The 20178-nt window shown below is 34.0% G+C and overlaps 4 protein-coding genes across 9 annotated transcripts; 3 read left to right on the forward strand and 1 right to left on the reverse strand.

Moving 5' to 3' along the window:
• The first annotated feature begins 1772 nt into the window (after window positions 1–1772).
• Window positions 1773–5601, forward strand: LOC103492125 (probable protein phosphatase 2C 34). Of its 2 annotated transcripts, none has more exons than XM_008452344.3 (6): window positions 1773–2069; window positions 3424–3730; window positions 4267–4575; window positions 4663–4786; window positions 4878–5101; window positions 5247–5601. In XM_008452344.3, the coding sequence occupies exons 2-6, from the start codon at window positions 3464–3466 to the stop codon at window positions 5448–5450; spliced, it is 1128 nt and encodes a 375-aa protein (XP_008450566.2). In that variant the 5' UTR covers window positions 1773–2069; window positions 3424–3463; the 3' UTR covers window positions 5451–5601. The 2 variants fall into 2 exon arrangements, with proteins under 2 accessions (XP_008450566.2, XP_050937184.1); XM_051081227.1 differs by having other exon boundaries at window positions 3428–3730; window positions 5247–5543.
• Window positions 5602–7000: 1399 nt separating this feature from the next.
• LOC103492126 (60S ribosomal protein L39) lies at window positions 7001–8647 on the forward strand. 2 transcript variants are annotated; one of them, XM_008452345.3, is made up of 4 exons: window positions 7001–7090; window positions 7822–7873; window positions 8188–8291; window positions 8377–8647. In XM_008452345.3, exons 2-4 carry the CDS (start codon window positions 7871–7873, stop codon window positions 8423–8425), a joined length of 156 nt encoding a protein of 51 aa, XP_008450567.1. In that variant the 5' UTR covers window positions 7001–7090; window positions 7822–7870; the 3' UTR covers window positions 8426–8647. The 2 variants fall into 2 exon arrangements, with proteins under 2 accessions (XP_008450567.1, XP_008450568.1); XM_008452346.3 differs by having other exon boundaries at window positions 7065–7143.
• Window positions 8648–9972: 1325 nt separating this feature from the next.
• On the forward strand, window positions 9973–15579 carry LOC103492127 (single-stranded DNA-binding protein, mitochondrial). 2 transcript variants are annotated; one of them, XM_008452348.3, is made up of 6 exons: window positions 9979–10161; window positions 10391–10563; window positions 11262–11470; window positions 11540–11640; window positions 15125–15184; window positions 15310–15579. In XM_008452348.3, the coding sequence occupies exons 1-6, from the start codon at window positions 10089–10091 to the stop codon at window positions 15336–15338; spliced, it is 645 nt and encodes a 214-aa protein (XP_008450570.2). In that variant the 5' UTR covers window positions 9979–10088; the 3' UTR covers window positions 15339–15579. The 2 variants fall into 2 exon arrangements, with proteins under 2 accessions (XP_050937185.1, XP_008450570.2); XM_051081228.1 differs by lacking the exon at window positions 15310–15579 and having other exon boundaries at window positions 9973–10161; window positions 11540–15184.
• Window positions 15580–16362: 783 nt separating this feature from the next.
• Window positions 16363–20178, reverse strand: LOC103492128 (probable protein phosphatase 2C 5). 3 transcript variants are annotated; one of them, XM_051081229.1, is made up of 9 exons: window positions 19887–20123; window positions 19545–19583; window positions 19179–19431; window positions 18793–18964; window positions 18469–18686; window positions 18274–18381; window positions 18058–18183; window positions 17242–17474; window positions 16363–16797 (listed from the first exon to the last, which is right to left on the reverse strand). In XM_051081229.1, exons 3-9 carry the CDS (start codon window positions 19386–19388, stop codon window positions 16578–16580), a joined length of 1287 nt encoding a protein of 428 aa, XP_050937186.1. In that variant the 5' UTR covers window positions 19389–19431; window positions 19545–19583; window positions 19887–20123; the 3' UTR covers window positions 16363–16577. The 3 variants fall into 3 exon arrangements, with proteins under 3 accessions (XP_050937186.1, XP_008450571.1, XP_008450573.1); XM_008452349.3 differs by lacking the exon at window positions 19545–19583 and having other exon boundaries at window positions 19887–20178; XM_008452351.3 differs by lacking the exon at window positions 19545–19583 and having other exon boundaries at window positions 19896–20143.

Consider the following 20178-nt stretch of genomic DNA (forward strand, 5'->3'; position numbering starts at 1 on the left):
AAAGAGTACAAGAATTGATTTAATATTTATAGTTTGTTTGGTTGTGAAAGAAAAAGAAATAATCAAATTGATATTGTTAAGATGACCACATTTTGGTGTCTATGGTTTTGCACAACATGACAACATCAATAGCTTTGGATGATGACATCCAAATGTTAGGGGGTAGAAATGGAATTTAGAGATGAAGATCTCTAACTTATAAAACTTCAATTTTGGATATTTATTTATCTTTTTTGAAGCTAGAAAGGGAGTATAAATCTTAACATTAAAAATATTTAAAGCTAAATTATAACCAAATTAAAACTATATATGAATGAATAATGATCAAGGTTATCACACATCTTTTCAAATTTGAATTTTTCTCTTTTATATATATATATATATATATATTAAATGAATGACAACATTATGTATCATTTTAAATTTAAATGCACATTAAAGTTTTAGAAATCTATTTAATAAATTAGAGGGTAAAAGACACACACACATATATATATATATTTGAGAATCAAAGAAGGGGAGAAACTATCTAGATAAAGTTGTGGTGTATAAAAGAAAGAGCAGAGATGCATTATATTGATGTGGCTTTTAATATAATTGACATATATGAGTATCTTTTTCTTATTAGTTTTCTTTTGTTTTCTCTTTTCCAACGAATATGACCCCATAAAGATAACATATATGCATGGGGCCAAAAGGAATCCAAATATCTATTTGATTTCTAAAACATCCTTTCAATTGGGCTTCAATCAATGATTGACAATTATACACATCTTTATATATCAATTCTTCCTTTTCAAGTTTGGAATAAAATATACAGTGAGGCTTCCTTGATGTTTGTTATTCGACCAGTTTGAATTTTTTCAAAACATCTACTGTGACTCGACTATAACCTCTTAGCTTTCTAAAGAAAAATCAAGAAATGATTAATTAATTGGAAGAGAAAAATTGTAATGCCCCAAAAGTTTGGAATCTATATTCAGTAATTGACAGCCTCATCATTCTCTTGCGATTTGGTTATATCAATCATTGCGATTTTTTAGAGTAAAATTAGTTCTCCACACAAATGGCCAACAAAGGTTATTTTAACATATTTTGTCCTCACTCACATGTATCATAAACTTACGAGTCTACAAAACCTAAAACTTAGTCACCGATACCAATTATCACATATCGCATGTTCACACCTCCATATTGCATAGAAAAAAACAAAATGAAAATAAAAGAACATAGAAAAAACAATGAATAGACGCGATTGTCTTGATCCATATCGCACATGTTCACAGTTCCCTCTTGTCATATGTCGTCGATCTATCTACATCTTTACCTAAAAGATATGAAAATAAAAGTACGAATATTAAAACAATGAATACTTTGTGGTTGGTGGAACTTGCGTATATAATTAATAAAAGAGAAATATATAAAAGGGAAAAAGCTGAGAAATTTTAGAGCCACTTAACAGATTTTTTCATACTACCTTTAGTAATTATTTACCATGATAATAACATTTAAGAACAATCCAAGGTTTCTAAAAATAAATTAATATATCCTTTAACGACACAAGTAATATCGTGTAATTTTAATAAATCTAAATGTATCAATGAATCACAAAGCAGTGATTTGAACGTAGAAATGTTTTAAATAAAATCCCAAAAAATGTTTGGAAAGATTAAAGACAAAAAGAGCTTCAATTATGATATTGTTTATGAAAAACGAGGCAATACAATATCATATTATTCATATGATTCACATCCTTTGCGTAAACTAAACATTTCTCCGATCTCTCTATTTATTTAATGCACAAAAAAAAAAAAAAAAAAACCTTTTCCAAATCCAAGAAATCTGGTGATCCTTTAGGCTTTTTAGGTTCGGTTTTCTTCCTGTTTGTTTCCTGAGAAAATTAAAAAGAAAAAGAGCAAAGAATCGACATGGAATTCCATTGGTTTCAGCCGCTTGTACTTTATGACTCCGCCGTCTTGGGTCGTCGGAATTTGGCCGAAGTTTCATGTTTCCGATCAATGCTTCAGATTACGATGCTCTAGTTTTCTTCATTTTCCTGGAAAATCAAGGTTCTTACTATCTTACACTGCTGTTTTTTTTTTTTCTTTTCTTCTTGATGTGTGTTTTTTTGTTTTTTGTTTCTCTCTTTCCAAATGCTTAGAATGATGGTTTAAATATCCACTTTCATCAAGTAGTTTCACTAAATCTATGCTTTAATCCTAATAGTTTTCTCACTATAGTTTTAAATCTGTGGCATTTGAGTATGTAAAGTTTAGTAACGATTCACATGTCTTAAGACTCTAACTAAGGTCGTTATAGAAATTTTTATTTTAAAATAAGATTGACGACAAAAAAAATAGAATTTTTTTTTTATAAAGATTAATGAATAAGCAGATTCAACTTTTGTTCGGGGTTACCTAAAAAGTAAAAAAAAATAACAATAGAATAAAATAATCCTAACATAAAATAATCTGAACATCATGTATCCTTTGAAGCAATCGCTTAATCTCAAATGACAGTATCAGGATTTCACTTGTCATTGGCCAAGACACTCTTGCCTTACTTGAAAAACATGAAATTTACCTTTTGGGTTTTCAATGATTTTGGGTTTAGTAATTATTTTGATATAATTCTTAAACTAATCTAACTATGTTTATTTTGGTAATTGAATCAATTATACGATAGAAAGGATATCTATTTTAGCCCCAATAGGATTTGGCCACTTTTCTGTCATTTTATTATGTGACCAAGCAAATCTATATGAACCTTAGTTAGATTTCATTAGTGGATTACTGAATCAGCAGATTGATGGAAAAATACATCATTTTTAATCTACCTTTTTATCTAAAATAACCAATTATAACTTAGAACATTGTTAAACTTTTCACTAAAATTAAGAGATATTGCTCATAATTAACTTGATATTAGTCGGCATCAGTTGATGTTTTTCAGAATACAAACTTCGTCCTACCTCGCCTTGGGTTAGAAGTGAGAATGATTCACAATTTAAGAGTAAGGACATTGTATTTCTTCATGTTACGTTCTACAATTCTTTTATTTTAGATAGAATTTATACAAATTTACGTATCAATAGACAATATCATACTTTTAAATGAATATTTGATTTTTTTTTTACATTAGATTCATTGTTTTTGCATTTGGTTATATATTTTTAAAATTTGAGATAGTAAACCTTTTGAGTCAGATTTTGTCTTTTACTAGCCAATAACATTGCTTTTGGTTTTGAGTAGAGAATGTTTGTAAAGAGAGAGTGAGAAGAAACAAATAGAAAAACCAAGCAAAGTAATCAATGAGATGATGAAAAGAATACATTTTTTTAGCAATATTTTGTTTGTTTCTACTTGTATTATCCAAATCCTTTTGTTTAAGTCTATCTGATCTGTTCCAAGTTTTATTCATTAGCTAGGATTAGGACGATACAACGAGTACACGAAACAGATTGATGTTCGAAAAGGCGATGAAGCATTTGTTCTTCAAGTTCAATGAACTAACAAAGTCTATAACTTCTAAGAAATGGAGAAACTCTGAAAATGCTTCTGTTGTAAGTGGAAGAGAAGCTGCAGAAGCAATGGCAAAGTCTGCAAAGAAGAAGGATCTGATCATCCATGGTTCCGGGAGTATAAATATTGATGGTTCGAGCAATTTTGTCTCGAGCTTTTCCAAGAGGGGTGAGAAAGGAATCAATCAGGACTGCTGCATTGTGTGGGAGGTATGCAAATATAGCTGAAGTACAGTAACTTCTTCATGATTGTCGCTTGAAATAAAAGTTTAAAAATGAAATCGTACAAAAAGATGTTAAATATAGTTGCTGTTATGAAATTGAGAATCAAAGAATGTGAGATTTACCTAGTTTGCTAAACCATGTATTAGTTACGTCTACGGGTACAAAGAAGATGAACTTTGTTATTATTACTTACTAGAGAGAAGATACTAGATTCTAATATTAAGATGCCTCTAAGTTAGAGAGAATTTATATATTGTGTGTAGACTACTTTAAACATTAGAGCAAATATTATAAATAATGTAAATATGGATACAACACAGCGAAAATTTGTGTGTGAATGTTAATAGATTTGAGACATATTTCAACAATAGTTTTATAGTGGTGGTCGAATGAACAATAAAAAAGAGATGATCTATTCATATTTTTATTAAAAATTTGATAGAAAAAATGAAGATGTTTTTGTTTTTGGGTTCTTAATCTGTTTGAGTTTGAAATGTTGAAAAACTTGTTCTGGATGATAGGAATTTGGGTGTCAAAAAGATATGATATTTTGTGGGGTTTTTGATGGCCATGGACCATGGGGCCATTTTGTTGCAAAAAAGGTTAGAGAGTCAATGCCGATTGCTCTACTTTGCAATTGGGAAGAAGCACTTGTTCAAACTTCTCTCCACCAAGAGTTGGAACTCAACTCAACTAAAACAAATCTACACTTCAATTTGTGGGAGCGTTCTTATATAGAAGCATGTGCTGTGGTCGATCAAGAACTTGAGCGTCATCGTAAAATCGACACATTTCACAGTGGAACAACAGCCCTTTCCATTGTTCGACAAGTAATGTCATATATATATTGTTTATGTTTTGTCTCTTTATAATTTCTGGTGTTCATTTTTTTTTTTTTTTAACTTGTGTTTATTCAGGGTGATACAATTGTCGTTGCAAACCTTGGCGACTCTCGAGCCGTGTTGGCTACAACTTCTAATGATGGAAATTCAATGTTGTCACCTATTCAGCTCACTATCGATTTCAAGCCAAATCTACCTCGTTCGTTTCTTTCTTTGTATACAAAATGAGGATTGAATTAAATGGAGAGCAAAGCTTTCTAATATTTTTTTTGTTATTTGTTATATTTCAGAAGAGGCTGAGAGGATAACACAATGCAATGGGAGGGTTTTTTGCTTGCAAGATGAACTAGGGACTCAACGTCTTTGGTTGCCGAATGGGAAAACGCCAGGGCTATCAATATCGAGATCGTTTGGCGATTTTTGCGTTAAGCATTTTGGACTTATTTCCATGCCTGATGTAACACAAAGAAGTGTAACCAACAAAGACTTATTTGTTATACTTGCAACTGATGGGGTAAGCCTCTTCACACTTGTTTTTTGTCTCATTCTCAACTCAAAATCAAACTATTTCGTTAGCAAGGTCGTCTATTCTTATACGTTAATAATGATCCTAGTCCCGGTAATAATATCACATGTTTCCATCTATATATTTCTATCAGATATGGGACGTGGTTTCCAATCAAGAAGCTGTGCAGATCGTACATTCGACGGTAGATAGAAAAAAATCTGCTCAACGATTGGTTGATTATGCAACTTGTGCATGGAAGCAGAAGAGGCCTGGAATTGCAGCAGACGACATGTCAGTTATTGTCCTTTACCTCCATTCTTCACCCTTGCATCAACAATCTTTTGGTATATCGTAGCAACATTTTAAAAACCAAATAAGAATATCAACGTTGATGTATGCTCACTCTTTTAGGTTACTTCTTACCACAAAATGTTAACGTAAAAATGACATGCAGTTTTAATCATACCACATTGATGATCATGATTTCAACGAGTTTTGAATCATCCAAATTAGATGTGGAACTTGACATGGCGGTAACATTGGAACTCAAAACATTTTTTAGATGTCTCGAAGTTTAGAAACTACGTGCCATTTCTCCCTAGTCGACTAATGTGTAGGCTTAGGTACAATATATACATTTAGACAAAGGTAAAAATTTAACAAACAACAATCGGCCTCAAGCCAATGGTGAAGGATCGCTCTCAGCTTGGAACCAAATTTGGCAAATGATTAGAAGCACATCAATTTAGTAAATACAACTAGCTAAGATGACAGAATAGTAGTATATGATATTATTTATGTCCAACAAACTTCTAAACCAACATCTTTGACTTAGTTGGACATTGTAACTTGATTATCCTTATGATACAAATTTCAATTTCAAACCGAAATCAACTAGAAATCACCAATCCAATCCAAAACCTTAAGCTATGCATGTGTTATTTTTATAGGTATTTTATCTGTGTTATATTTAAAATTTATTTCTTAAAGTGTGTTGTTTGCTATAATTTTTCTATAAATATTGTTATATTGCAATTTTTTTGTTACATTATGTTATATTTGTTAATATTTTAACGCTATATTTGGAATGATTTTTTCAAAAATATAATAAACCGATAAAACAATTTTGAATATGGAAAAAGCTCACGTACCTACGATGGGAAATATAAAAAATGCACCAGTTAACACGCGATTAATTGGTCACACGCACACATGTAATTCTTCTTATAAACAATCATGATACATGATCATGTAGGAAATGATACACTATCCTGTAATTTTTTTTAACAATGGAAAAAAAATTTCAAATCTAAACGATCGTGTTGACCATGTTAAAGAATCGTATTGACTAGGTAAACGATCGTTTAAATCATATATACACGATCGTGTAGTTCTTTTTAAACGATGCGAAAAGGATTTTAAATCTAAACGTTTTGTGTAGACCATGATAAATGATCGTGTTGTCTAGGTAAGTGATCGTTTAGATTATATCAAAGTGATATTTAAACGATTCTTGAAATTCTGGAAGATGAGCTATAGAAAGAAAGAGAAGATGAAGAAAGAAACAAAGAAAAAGAAGATGGGTAAAATTAGAAGAAAGAAAATCTGAAAGATAAAGCCGAAGAAATCTAGAAGAGAAAATGAATAAATAGCAAAAAAGAAGAAGAAAGAAAAGAGAAGTGATGAATCGTATGCAACATCAATGGCAAATCTAGAATTTATGAAAAAGATTTATCGACTTAATGAGCTTTTTGATTTTATTACGCGGGTGGTAAGTATTTCGGTGTTTTGTTATATTTATGAAAATTAATCTTTTTTTTTTAATGGAAAAATTATTATGGGCTTTATTTTCTCAATGGGCCTCGTATTTTTATTTGAGAAGAACAGTGGGCCTATTTATTCGAAGCCCAAACCCAATGAATACTCCAAAAACCCTAATCTATTGTTCTTTCCCTGAGCTAACAGAACGGCCACTTCTTCACTTTGCTCTCTCAGGTAATCTTCCTTCTCCCTCCTCTCTGCTGTTGGCTGTCTCTTCTTCTTTTCCGGTAGGACTTCATTTTCGTAGGCTTTTGTGTTGCCATGCCTTATATTGTCAGTTTGTAGAAGGATTTTGGAATTATTAGGCTAGCGAGAACGTAAGTTTTCATTATTTAGAGATCGAAAATTGGGAAACTATGGAACTGCTTTACTATTTGTAGCATTATTAGGTCAAAAGTTCTATTTATGAAGGCGGTTTAGATTCTGGAATTCTTGTGTTAATTTTGGATGTATATTCCTTACTGTATGGGTTTTTTTTTTGTGTTAATTTGGATTATTATGATATGCTTATGTGAGTGAAACAAATAAAATGGTTAAGTGAGTAGAATAAAGGGACTCAATTTGATTGTTTTAAATACTGTAATGTAAGTATTTGTCTGAGTTTATTGCCTGATTGGTAACTTTCGATATTATTCAAGTTTTTTCTCCGAAAACGGTGTTTCTAAAGCCATGATTCTGGAATGCAGTTTACAAATTTTAACTATATCTTTATTCATTTGAACTTCAAAACCATAGATGTGGTGAATCTATTGAGACTCTCGCGGACACTCCAAAAGAAAAATAATGATAAAGAACAGAAAATATTTTATGAATTTTTTGTTGGTCTGAAATTCTATGTTGAATTATTCATTCTCTTATATTTTGTTCATTTATTTACATCTTGATGTTGATTCTTCATGGGACAGGTAATTTGTTGCTGACTTGCTGTCGTTGGCCAATTCCTGAATTTTGAAGATGGTAACTGTTTCTTCCTTGAAGTGATTTTGATGTGTTCCTTTTGATAATGTTTATATAATTTAAAGTCGATTTTATCATATTTAAAATTACTTCAAAACACGCCTTTGATCATTCAAAGTTATTTTAATGTTTAATTTTTCTCTTTTAAATGTCATTTTCATATCATGAAAGTTGAGTTTGAATAATTAAAAGCACATTTCAGAATGATTTTGAGAATGACAAAAGTGATCTTAACCATTTTAGAGTCACACATTTGTTGAGTTCTGTTCTGGGAGATTGTTTCTTACAATGTGAGCTTTCTTTTATGTCTGCAGCCGTCTCACAAGACTTTCAGAATCAAGAAGAAGTTGGCCAAGAAGATGAGACAAAACAGGCCTATTCCTCACTGGATTCGGTTGAGGACTGACAACACCATCAGGTCTTTTTAACTCTCCTGTTCTGTCTTCAATCATACTAACATTTTTTTTTAAATTTAACGTCATATTTTGGGATGTATTCTTCAGGTATAATGCTAAGAGAAGGCACTGGCGCCGCACCAAGCTTGGATTTTAAGGTGTTTATCGTGTGGTTCGCTCTTCGTCCTGTTTTGAACCTATTTAAGTTATATGTTGGTTGTGGAGAAGACAAAGGATAGCGAGCTAGATATTTGAATTTTTTGCTCTTAGTTTAAGAACTTATTGAAGAGAAACTTACGGGAATTTTTAGATCTACTTCTGTTCAATTTATATCTGGAGTAATTTTGCATTCTTAAGTTAATATTGGTTTTGGGGCTTATTCTTCTTAGCTCATTATGGAGTTATTTATTATGGTCTTAATTGTTCAAATATTTATGGGGATAAGATGAGGTTAGTGTCACACTTCTGTATAATTGCTTTTCTGATTCATGTATGACTAAATGGATAGGTTTGCATATTTGAACGAATTTTTTTCTAGTATAACCAAAAAGCCCTTTCGGGCGCTACCTCGGTTCAAAGTATAGATCTGGTGCCTTGCCTTGGCTCGCAAAATAAGACATGACTGAAGCATATGCCTTTTGGGAAGCCTCGGGCCTAGAGGCTTTTTCATATTTTCTAAATGGTAGTAAATTAGTTCTTCTTTGGTGATTAAATAGTCGAAGTTACTAAACCTAAATGCAAATTTGTTTATGTTTAATGGTCTTTTCTTCCATATTTTCACTTCAGTTATGCTTTCTTTCTTTTCTAGGTGTAGGACTTTTATGGTTTATGATCTTTTTTCTTGTGGCAGGGTGCTTAAGCCTCAAAAAACTAAGAACTTTGTTTGGGTATTAACTAACGAATGTTTGTTAGATCAATTAAACCATTAACTTAGAACTCTTAAAGTCTAAGATACCCTTTTCAATCTAAACCTTATCTAATATGCACAACAATAAATTCCTTCACGTGTAATCAAGTAATTCAGCACATCAAAAAGACCTAAAATTTGTTCTCTCAATCAAGATTAAAAACCTCACAAACAATTGATTTAAGGTTGCTTCGACAAATCCCATTGCAACCCTCTAGAACTCTATGTAAACCATCATTTAGCTAGTGGAAATTTCCAAAATAAAACCCTTGAAATACTTTGATGGAAACATGTGGTCCTCAGCACCTTACAACGTTGACCCCTATTTCATGTAATTAATGTCCATAGTCTTGCAGCAACATTAGGGTATAACGTCATGATGTTATGTTTTTCGGTATCGACTTCAAAGCATCGAACAACATTGATTTGTCATGACACATTGTGCAATTGTATTGTATCATTATATTTTCCTTTACTAATGGTTTAATTTGATAAACATGGATAAGGTGGGCTTCCTTAAAACATGATAAAAAAAAAGAACTTAACCCAAACCAATACGGTCTGGTTTTAGGTTGTCTTTTTCTAAAAAAGAAAAAACAATTCAAAAAATTTAGATAAGATCTATAAAAATAAACCATATTCAAAGGAATGTATACCAATATTCCAATATAAAGTTTAGCTTAATTGATATTTGTGACCGTTAGAATGAAATATTATTAGTTTTCATTGAAGTTAGAAAACATTTTTAGAAGAAAAAGAAGATAATTATTATATAATTTATAAGATATATTTTAACATTCAAAATTAACAACTTAATTTTGTTTCCCCTAAATAAAATATGAAGCGAAAGCCTAAAACCCTCCTTCTACCCTGATCGAATCGTCGCTTCCATTTCTGCTCTTTCACAATCAACATGAACTCAGTCACAGCGAGACTCCTCAACCGTTTCAGAATTCCTTCTTCAAATTTTCCCACATCTTCATTTGGTAACTCTCTTTCTCTCTGTCTCACTTTGTTAATTAACGTCTATGTTCTTTCTGTTATTACGACTTGCTTTCGGTTCAGAGCTGAAGGAATTTTGTTTACACTTTTTTTTTTTTTGTTTTGAGTGGCCCAACCAAGAATTTGGCTGTTTTGTGTATTGGGTTTGTTTATCTCAGTGCAATATGTGTGCTGGAGTGATGGCTTGAATAATTATTCAACGTTTGGTTGTAGTGGCAAGTACGCAAACAAGCTCGAAGTTTTGGTTATCCACCGGTGCTTCTGAAAGTGACGTCGATATTGAGAAGAACGATGGAGGAGACGATGATTATGATGCATTTTCTAATGAATTACAACCCCAGGGTGTTGATCCCAGTCGAGGTTGGGGATATCGAGGCGTACATAAGGTATCTCCTCTTTGTCTAAGATGTGTTCCATTTTTTAAAGTTGCGATTTGGAATCTTGTATGCTGGGAATTTTACCCAATAAGTGATCTTTCTGTTCTTGTGATGGTACTTTGTGTATTTTTTGTGATAGTTTTACTTTTTTCAGATTCACGAACTATCCAAAATAAACGACGAAACAGCTCATTTTTTTTTTTTTATTTCTTGTTCTTAGAAAATGTGCCTAATCACTTGCCTTCTCTTGTTGATAAGTTTTGAAGGAAATCTGATGTGTAAGAGAAGCCTCGTGCGTACTATGCGTATTTTAGAAATAATAAGAAGCGGGGGTAGCAATTAAGTGAGTAAGTTTTGTGAGCAATGGCAAGAACAGAAAACTTAGGTGGCTAGAGCTTGAACTTTGAAGTCTGATGTAAGAGAGTAGGAATAACGAATATATGTGTTATATATTGTAAAATTTCAGGTGAGCAAGGAGAACGAGTAGTTTCTTAGCTAGGGAAAGTCTTGTGATTGAGACTTAAGAGGAATGATAGGCAACAAGCAGAGTGAGTGTAGGAGAAACTTGCCTCTGGAACTTCAATTGTTCTGGAATCTTCCCCAATAGTGAAAGAGTTATTCTCACATGATAATTGGATTCATAATCTGCTATTTCTAGACAAATTAGACTGATTATTCTGTTTTACAACGTGATCAAATGTTCACAGGCAATAATTTGTGGAAGGGTTGGGCAAGCCCCTGTGCAGAAGATCTTGAGAAATGGGCGGACGATAACAATCTTTACTGTTGGAACAGGAGGGATGTATGACCAACGAATTGTTGATGGAAGAGGTCTGCCGAAGCCTGCTCAGTGGCATCGTATTGCTGTGCATAATGAACTACTTGGTGCTTATGCAGTTCAAAAACTTTGTAAAAAGTATGATTTGAACTGCTCTTAATAACTGATTTGACTGTATAATTTCACTGACTCTCCGTGGACTTTCAGCGCGTCGGTTTATGTTGAGGGTGACATTGAGACCAGAGTCTACAATGACAGCATCAATGGCGAAGTGAAAAATATTCCAGAAATATGTGTTCGACGTGATGGTATTGCAACACATACTATTATCTTTTTATTTCCTTTTCAATTTTCTTTGGAACTAGTTGAACACTTAATTAATATGAAGTCGTCATTTGGTAACTTCTCTGTTTTCTGCATCTACTTCATTATTTCTTAAATGTCATTTTGAGCACATATTAGAGGGTGTTATTTGACCTTCATAATCATAAGGTTAAGTTATCATATTAATTCCTGTCATTTGTACTTTAGACTTTCCTTTTATTTAAAAACGAACTCCATATTTTTAATAAAGTTTAGTTTTATTGTTTAATAAAGAGAGAGAAAGAGAGATGAGATTCCGATCATCGTTGTCCTCCCCTCCCCCGGCTCCTCACAGCTTACGATATTTCCTCTCCTGATCAACAATGATGAATTCAAGACAGCTCTCAACGAAAATTGAGAATAAATTCTTTACTTGTGAGCTCAATAGAAATAGCAAAGGGAGGGTGATCCGCATATCTGAAACTTGTGGAACATTTTGAAATAGCAAAGGGAGGGCCTTTTTGATTTGGGGTGTCTTTAACTCTCAAGTCCTCTAGCTTAGATGGTATGATTGGAGAGTTTTATAAAAAATCGTGGAACATTTTGAGTAAGGGTGTTCCAACATTTTTTTAAAAATGGAATCATTAATAGAAGGTGCAATGAAACTTATGATAGTCTCATTCCCAAAAAGAAAGAGGAGGTTTGTGTTAGTGACTTCAGACCCATGAGCCTCATAACCTCCTTGTATAAAGTCATCTCTAAGGTGCTTGCGACGAGACTTAAAAAGGTCCTTCCTTCAATAATTAGCGATACTCAAATGGCTTTTGTGGAGGGGAGGCAAATTTTCTTGATGCAATTTTAATAGCTTCGGTGGCCATAGATGAATGGTTTTTAAAAGGCATAAAAGGTTTTCTTTTGAAGCTTGACCTTGAGAAAGCCTACGACAAGGTGGATTGGTCCTTTCTCGATATGGCTATGAAGCTTAAAGACTTTGGTAAGAAATGGAGGAGATGGATTTGGGCTGCTTATCAATGACTAATTTCTCGATCATTGTCAACGACAGGCCTAAGGGAAAGGTATTTGCCAAAAGGGGCATTCGTTAGGAAGATCCACTTGCCCCTTTTCTTTTTACGATTGTGGTAGACACCTTTAGTTGTCTTATTCATTACTGTAACGAGAAGGACCATTAAAGGTTTCCATTTCGATAATCTTCCAGGTGATTTAACCCTCCTTCAGTACGTGGACGATACCCTTATCTTTTCCTCATGGGAGGATGGAAATCTGGAGGCTTGGTGGAGGGTGATTATTATCTTTCTCTTGGGAGCTAGTTTGCTCCTACATGGTGCCAAAACGTCATTAATACCTTGACAGTGCCGATCTGGTTCTTTGGGTTGTATGGTCGATACTCTCCCCTTTAATTACTTGAGTTTCTCTTCTGGAGGGGCCCACAATAGGAAAGAGGCTTTAATTTCTCTTGAGGAGCGGTTTAGGTATAAAATTGATAGATGAAGGAATGTCTCTCCAAAGGTGGTAGATTAACTCTTGCGTAGTTAGTATTGAATACTCTTCCTTGTTATCTGATCTCTCTCGTGCAAGCCTCAGTTGGTGTTATCAATCGAATGGAGAAGATGATCAGGGGTTTTGTCTGGACAGGGGACAACTAAATCGGTTGCCCACCTTGTCAAGTGGGATACTACCTCTCGCCCGATTTGTTATGGCGGCCTTGGGATTGGTTCTTTTAGGCAAAAGAATAATGCTCTTCTCACCAAATGGCTGTGGAGATTTAGTAAGGAAGACAATGCTTTATGGAGACGTTTAATTGTGGCCATCTACGACTTAGAAGAGAATGGTTGGTCTACTAAAGCTTCGAACAGGGGAAGGTCTTATAGGTTATGGGCTGGCATTCTGAAATACAAGGAGATGTTCTTTAATTTCTCGGCCTTTTTGTTGGGAGAGGGAACAAAAATCAGATTTTGGAACTATAGTTGGTGTGAGGCTCAACCCTTGGCAGAAGAATTTCCTGATTTGTTTTCCATTGCGCTGAACAAGGATGCTGATTGATGGTGTAATGTTAGTCACTCTTGGAATTTGGGTCTTTGAAGAAATGTGTCAGATAATGAACTTGACAACGTGGCCACCATTTTGGAAACTCTTCATTCGTGGGCCCCAAACGGATGATTGTGATAGCCTTAAATGGAATCTTATTGCGAAGTCTACCTTTCTTAAATTAACCAAAAGACCCCCCACCATCACTGCACCACTAGTTCATTACATTTGGAAGGTTAAAATTCTGAAAAATGTGAAGTTCTTCTAATGGTCGCTTGCTTATAGAAGTCTTTATTGAAAGTAGAGACAAAGAACACACAAATTTATATGGAAACCCTAGTATAGAGACAAAAACCATGGTGCTAAAGATCTTATTATTTTCTCATAATTCATAAAGGTACAAAGTGGGGAAATTTATAGGCAACACGAGCTTAATTAAAAGAATAAAAAATTAGAGCAAAGTAAATCTTAACTATCTATGGGCTTTCATCATGACCTAAGCCTATTATTTCTAACGGTCTACCACCCAAGAGAAACTTAAAAAAAATTACAGTACATTGAGCTCAGTCCCTCAATATGCTGCCTTTGCTTCAAAGATGAGGAGACCTTGGACTATTTTTTTTTTGCATTGTATCTGTTCTAGGAAAGCTTGGAATACTCTTTATTCGGAAATTTGTTTTTCTTAGTTGGATGCTTGAAGGGCTCAATAGCAGATGATTTAGTTCGAAGGGTAACATTTTATGTAGATGGGCTATCCGTTCCCTCTTGTGGTGTATTTGGAAAGATAGGAATAGTGTAATTTTTTAAGACAACTGTAATTCTTTTGATTCTTTTTGGACTGCGTTTCAACCCATTGCTTCTTGGTGGAGTACGAATTACATTAAACACTTTTGTAATTATAGTCTTTCTATGATTTTCAACAATTGGAAGTCCCTTATTCTTCAATTTTTCTCGGGGAGGGCCCTCTTGTCCCTTGCCCTTAGGCTATTCTCATTTGTTCTTTGAATATATTTGTTTCTTATTCCAAAAAAAAAAAACTTTCTTTTTATTTTGTTTGATTTTCCAAAATGTCTCTAGTATAACAAAAAGTTGACAGTTACTTTACATGACACATTTTTCTTGGACATTAGCACATTTTCTTTGAATGTGAATCATGTGACAGAGAAGTGATGAGTTGTAGTCTAAAGATGGTATCAAGTAAGAAAAAAACTACCAGCATGTGGTAAACTCATAGGCATTTTTGAAATACTGACCCAACGAATTGTAAAAAAAACTAGCCATAGAGACAAAAATAATAATTTATCCTCTAGCCTTAATACGGTGCAAACAGAAAATTACTTACAACCAAGCACAGATAATACTATTGTTACATGTTGGTTCAAATGTCTTCTGTAAAACATATGATTTGGGACTCCTTTTAACTGCCATGCTTCATTTTTGCAGGGATGCTTCGCCTTTTAAAACCTGGAGAAAGTGCCAGCAATTTGTCTTTAGACGATTTGAGTGAGTTTTCCTGTTAACATTTTGTTTATTTGATCACTAACCATGGTAGCAATGCAGTGCATGAAAACTTTTTCATTCTCTGTCAATCTGAGGTGTTGATTTTTTTATGTTTTTGTGACTGACAGAAGAAAGGTTGTTTTCGAACGAGACATAACATATTTTCCAAAAACCTCAATCAGTTGAAGTTTGTGTAGGGGCCCGAGAGAGATGCTGTTAATCGTCATTCAAAGATTGAGCCATGGTTGAGTACTGAACCACCAATCCCTTGTGATCTTTCATGTAATTGTTTATTGACATTGTAGCATTTTTTTTCTTCGAGGCTTTAAGCCACTTTTGTATTGGATTGGTGAGGGATTTTATAGTTCACTAGAGCTGTCACTGCTTCATCCCTTTAATCTTTCTTTAAATGCACTTCTAACAATGAAAGGCATCATAACTTGAAATCCACGGATTAGACATAGTTCAATAGTCATTCACAAGTTTGTTTAGTGATTATTTCCTTTTTATTTGAAGTTTTTAAAATGTCTCGTTGGATTTTTTTTTTAATTTCAAATTTGACAAAACAAATTTAAAATTTTAAAAAACAAACCAAACGAAGAAATTGCGATTACAATTTAGTTCTAGAAAACTAAAACCCCATAGCAATTGATCCTATACTATTCTTTACTGTCTGAATCCCACAGCCTTTTGAAAAAAATAAACATGTGAATGGCAGCAAAAAGCTACTGAAAATTTCCTTTGGAGAAAATTGCAAATGTCATCTTAGACGTACAGAATTCATGTTTAGTGTCTAATTTGGGAAATAGCTCATTTTAAAACAAAATAGGGTATTTAACCACAGCTTAAAATAGCTTCTCAAACACTTTCAAATTTTACTTTTAAACAGTTTTTATCGAAAGCTTTTAACTATAAATGTCTTTTTTTTTTCTTGTAAAACATTTATTTGTTTAATCAAACCAAACGTATAATATATATGGAAATTGATGCAAATGATCACGCTAAAGTAGAAACAGAATATGAAAGAATGCTAAGATGACAATTGGAACGGTCAAAACAGATCTACAAATTTACTCTAAAGAATTGTTGTTAGCAATGGAACAGTCAGAAATTTTGTCTGATATCCAAAGTTTGTGTATCTTGTCAGTCAGTCAGTCCAACAGCTGAGCAAGAAAACCAAATGAAAAAACCAAACTTTTTAGAAGTCTCCAAAACATCTTTTCTTCTACCAACTCTTTCTTTTATCTCAACCTCATTTTCTTACACACATCTGTAATAATCACCACAAGGGAAGGACAAAAAAAAAAAAAAAAAGAACAACCATGCTCACACTGCCAGATTAAGTAAAAAAAATTATATCAAGTTATCAACATATACTATGTTACGGGATAGATTACTAAACGGTTATTGTAGGTTTTATTGGCCTTTTTCCTTCCATGGCGTCTTTCTTTTTTCGACAAGTTGCACAGAGGAATGGACCTTCCCATGGCTTCGATGATGGTGAAAAGAAAGGCCCTGAGTTCATCGACAAATTTTCGTTTGGGGGTTGATCGGCTTGGCAGACTGCACATTTGAAGATCCCTGAGTTTGGATCTGAAGGAAAATCTTTGCCTAGCCTGCATTTCCATTGAGAAAGGGAGAAAGTTCAAGAACAAATGATAGTCAACATCGTTGAGTCACTTTCAGATGTAAGCTACAATATTACTGCAGAATAAGGGCAACTTTTCCACTACAATAATAAGTTAGGCAGATTCAGAAAGAAAAAATCAATAATGAAAAAGAATCAAATGTGTCTGGTTAGTTATAGTATAATATAACATATCAACAACGAAGAATATGTAAAAAGTTATGAAGAATAAACAGTCTTGGTCAAATTCCACGTGGGATAATAAATAAACTTCATTTGCTAGTTGGTTAATTCAAGTATGATGTATAACAAACAATGAGAACGATCCTAGTAAAATATCTTTCAGACACCATCCGATGCTTCAAGAACAAAAATAAATACAACGGTAAACATTAATTCAAAAACTAGCCTAAAGAAGAGGCATCAAACATACCTTTCAGCAAGCATAGCAGAACCTTCTTCAAACAATTCCTCCACAACACCAACAGCAGAAAGTTTGTTAGCAGATTTACCCAAAGAGCTTGGATATTTCTTCCCAAAGAATGAGGTGAGAACATTTTGCTTCTTCCTTGGAGTTGATGGTGATAAAATAGGTTGCTCAGATGGGATAATATCAACAACTAAGCAAGTTGTATCATCCTTCAACCCCCTTGACCGCAAAGCTTCCTACAATGTGTTGTGCACAGATCAAAATTGACAGGATCGAAAAGAAATGCCCTTCCAACACTAAACACAGCTTGAGGCTCCTTTTTATCATAGATGCATCACATAAGTCTCAACTCAAAAACAAAAGAATAAAAAAATAAAGTAACGTTAACATTTAAGTCTAAAAAGTATCCCAGAAAAAGTTCACTTTCTTAAATATTCTAAACATCAAATTCAAAATCATAATTACTACCACTAATAGGATGACTTATGCTTTTATGCTTTATCATCATTGTTTTCCTAAGTCTTGGAGGTAAACGTAGCAACGAGTTATAAAACTACCAACTTATGGTGCAGTATATTTAAATCTTTGAGAATTATGACAAATTGGTATTGATTTTATAGTCATTTCACAAGGAATAAAGACAATAAGGATTGGTGCATTCTCTTGGAGGTGTAAAAGCTTCATAATAGAGATCTAATCCCATTATGACATAAAGACGGAAGAACAAGTAAAAACGGCCATAACTCTTTTGGCCTGGCACAAGGAGTAAGCCTCAAATGCCTCTGCAGGTAAAATGTGTTTTTGAAAACTTGAACCTACCTTCACAACCAGCTTGGCAGCAAGCTCTGCAGGTAATCCCCGGCAAGACTTTGCAGCCATTTCAGACGATAATGCGTCCCAAATACCATCAGAAGCAATAATTAGCCTTCCACCAGCATTAGAAAGCTGTATAACCACAGAAGAAAATGACAGCAGAATAGTTAAGGTACATTCTAACTAAGTAGTTAAACAATTACTGATAGATTTAGAAGTCACCTTCACTTGCTTAACATGTGGTATTGGGACAATATATTCTCCTACATCCGTATCACCAATGGACCTAGAAAGGCATAAACCTCCAGGCCAGCAACGTAGAGGACCAACCTGCGAACAGTAGATGAGGATATAATGATTATAATTTATAATCGTTAAATGTAAGACTAGAAACAGAGGTGATGTATAAAATTATACCTCATTCCCGCCAAAAACATTGAGCCTCCCAACCTCACCACCACTTGCAGTTACACGTTCCCTCTCTTCCTCATTTTCCTCCAGCCTATGATCAACTGTCAATAGAGAAACCACACCTCCTTGGGTGTCTAATATGCACCGTGAATCTCCCACAGAAGCAACAGTAACAGTCCACCCGTCAATCACAACAAATGTAACAGTAGTCCCAGAAGTTTCCCCTACAATTAAGATTAAATGGAACATAAGGACACAGCAGACAAGGGCATTGTTTATTCAGGAAGAACTACAAGAAGGAAATCGATGATAGGAAACATGTCACAGTACCTTTCTGCTGAAACTCTATGTCAGTTTTAACAAAACCAGCAACTAGTGCTCGGGGAAGAGCCTGAAGCCATTTTTCTCTATTGACCCCTTGAGGAATTGCACTTAGGACATTTTCCAATAAATGTTCCTTCGCAAAAATAGCGGCTGAAATGCCATTATGTCCATCAAAAATCTGCAAATAGAAGGCTTGATCAATCTCAATGACAAGACATGATCTTTAAAACCTCAGCAATCCCATTTGATGAGATGGAAATTTATCCCTTCTAAGACTCATAAATCATAATCACCTATTTCCCCGCCGGTAATCACAAAATCCATGTAGCAAGAGAAGCAACTAAACTATCTGATAACTAAGAACACAATAATGTTTTGAAAGGAAATAATACCGCAAAGACAGAAAATGCAGTGGAAGGGTTCCCAGGAATACGCTGGCAGTCAGGTTTGATCAGAAAGTAGTCCTCTCCTTTCTTAGCCAAAGCAGCCTGTCCATACTTCACAAATGGTTTCTCAACCTTCTCGTTCCTCAACTCGCGACCGATCAAAGTAGCGAGCGGAACGAGAGGGGTCTTTATCCTTGATACTTCTGTCTGACTCATTTCATCCTATGTTTCGACATTTCCAAAAGCACAGCCCAAATTCCTGGTCATTCAAATCAATTAAACAGGTCTTTCAAGAACCCACAAAAATTTTCTTCCGCCAAAACGTAATAACCAACATCTAAACCAAAACACGAACTATTTCTCACAAACTACCTGTTAAAAGGACACAATTTCCCACCAGCTGATCTAAATCTTGAGAAACCAATTCAGCAGCATAAATTAAAAGTTACCCAAGAATAAACAAAAACAAAAACTAACCCAAAACAAAAGAAATGCACAACAACAAGTTCATCTAATAACCCAATAAACCCCAAGAAATGCAAACTCACAGAATCAATTCAAACCCCTCTCAAATACCCACTTCTACAAACATAGTATAGAACAAATTGGTGGGAAAAACGAAAAGGGTTGCTGAGAGAGAGAAAAAAAAAAAAGAAAAAGAAAAACAACAATGAGGATAGAAATTAAGAAAAATTAAAGGAGGAGAGAGCTCACAGGTGGTACATTTAGTGTCAGTAACAGATCGAGAGAAGGGGATCGGACAGAGGAGAGTTCTGAAACCCCATTTCACAAAAGCTTAAATTTTTTTCCTTGAAATTATCTAATGGTAACAAGGTGGATCGAATGGCGGGGAAAATTCCCAGCGAGAGTTTCTAGAGAGAGAGATGAAGTGAAAGAGAGAAACCCACAGTTTTTTTTTTTTTTTTTTTTTTTGGTTGAGTGATTTGATTGGGAGAGAGATGAAGAGAGACGCGGAAAGGTGGGGTTGGAGATGGGATTTTTGGGC

The sequence above is a fragment of the Cucumis melo genome, chromosome 2, assembly GCF_025177605.1.
Source record: "Cucumis melo cultivar AY chromosome 2, USDA_Cmelo_AY_1.0, whole genome shotgun sequence".
Classification (NCBI taxonomy): Eukaryota; Viridiplantae; Streptophyta; class Magnoliopsida; order Cucurbitales; family Cucurbitaceae; genus Cucumis; species Cucumis melo.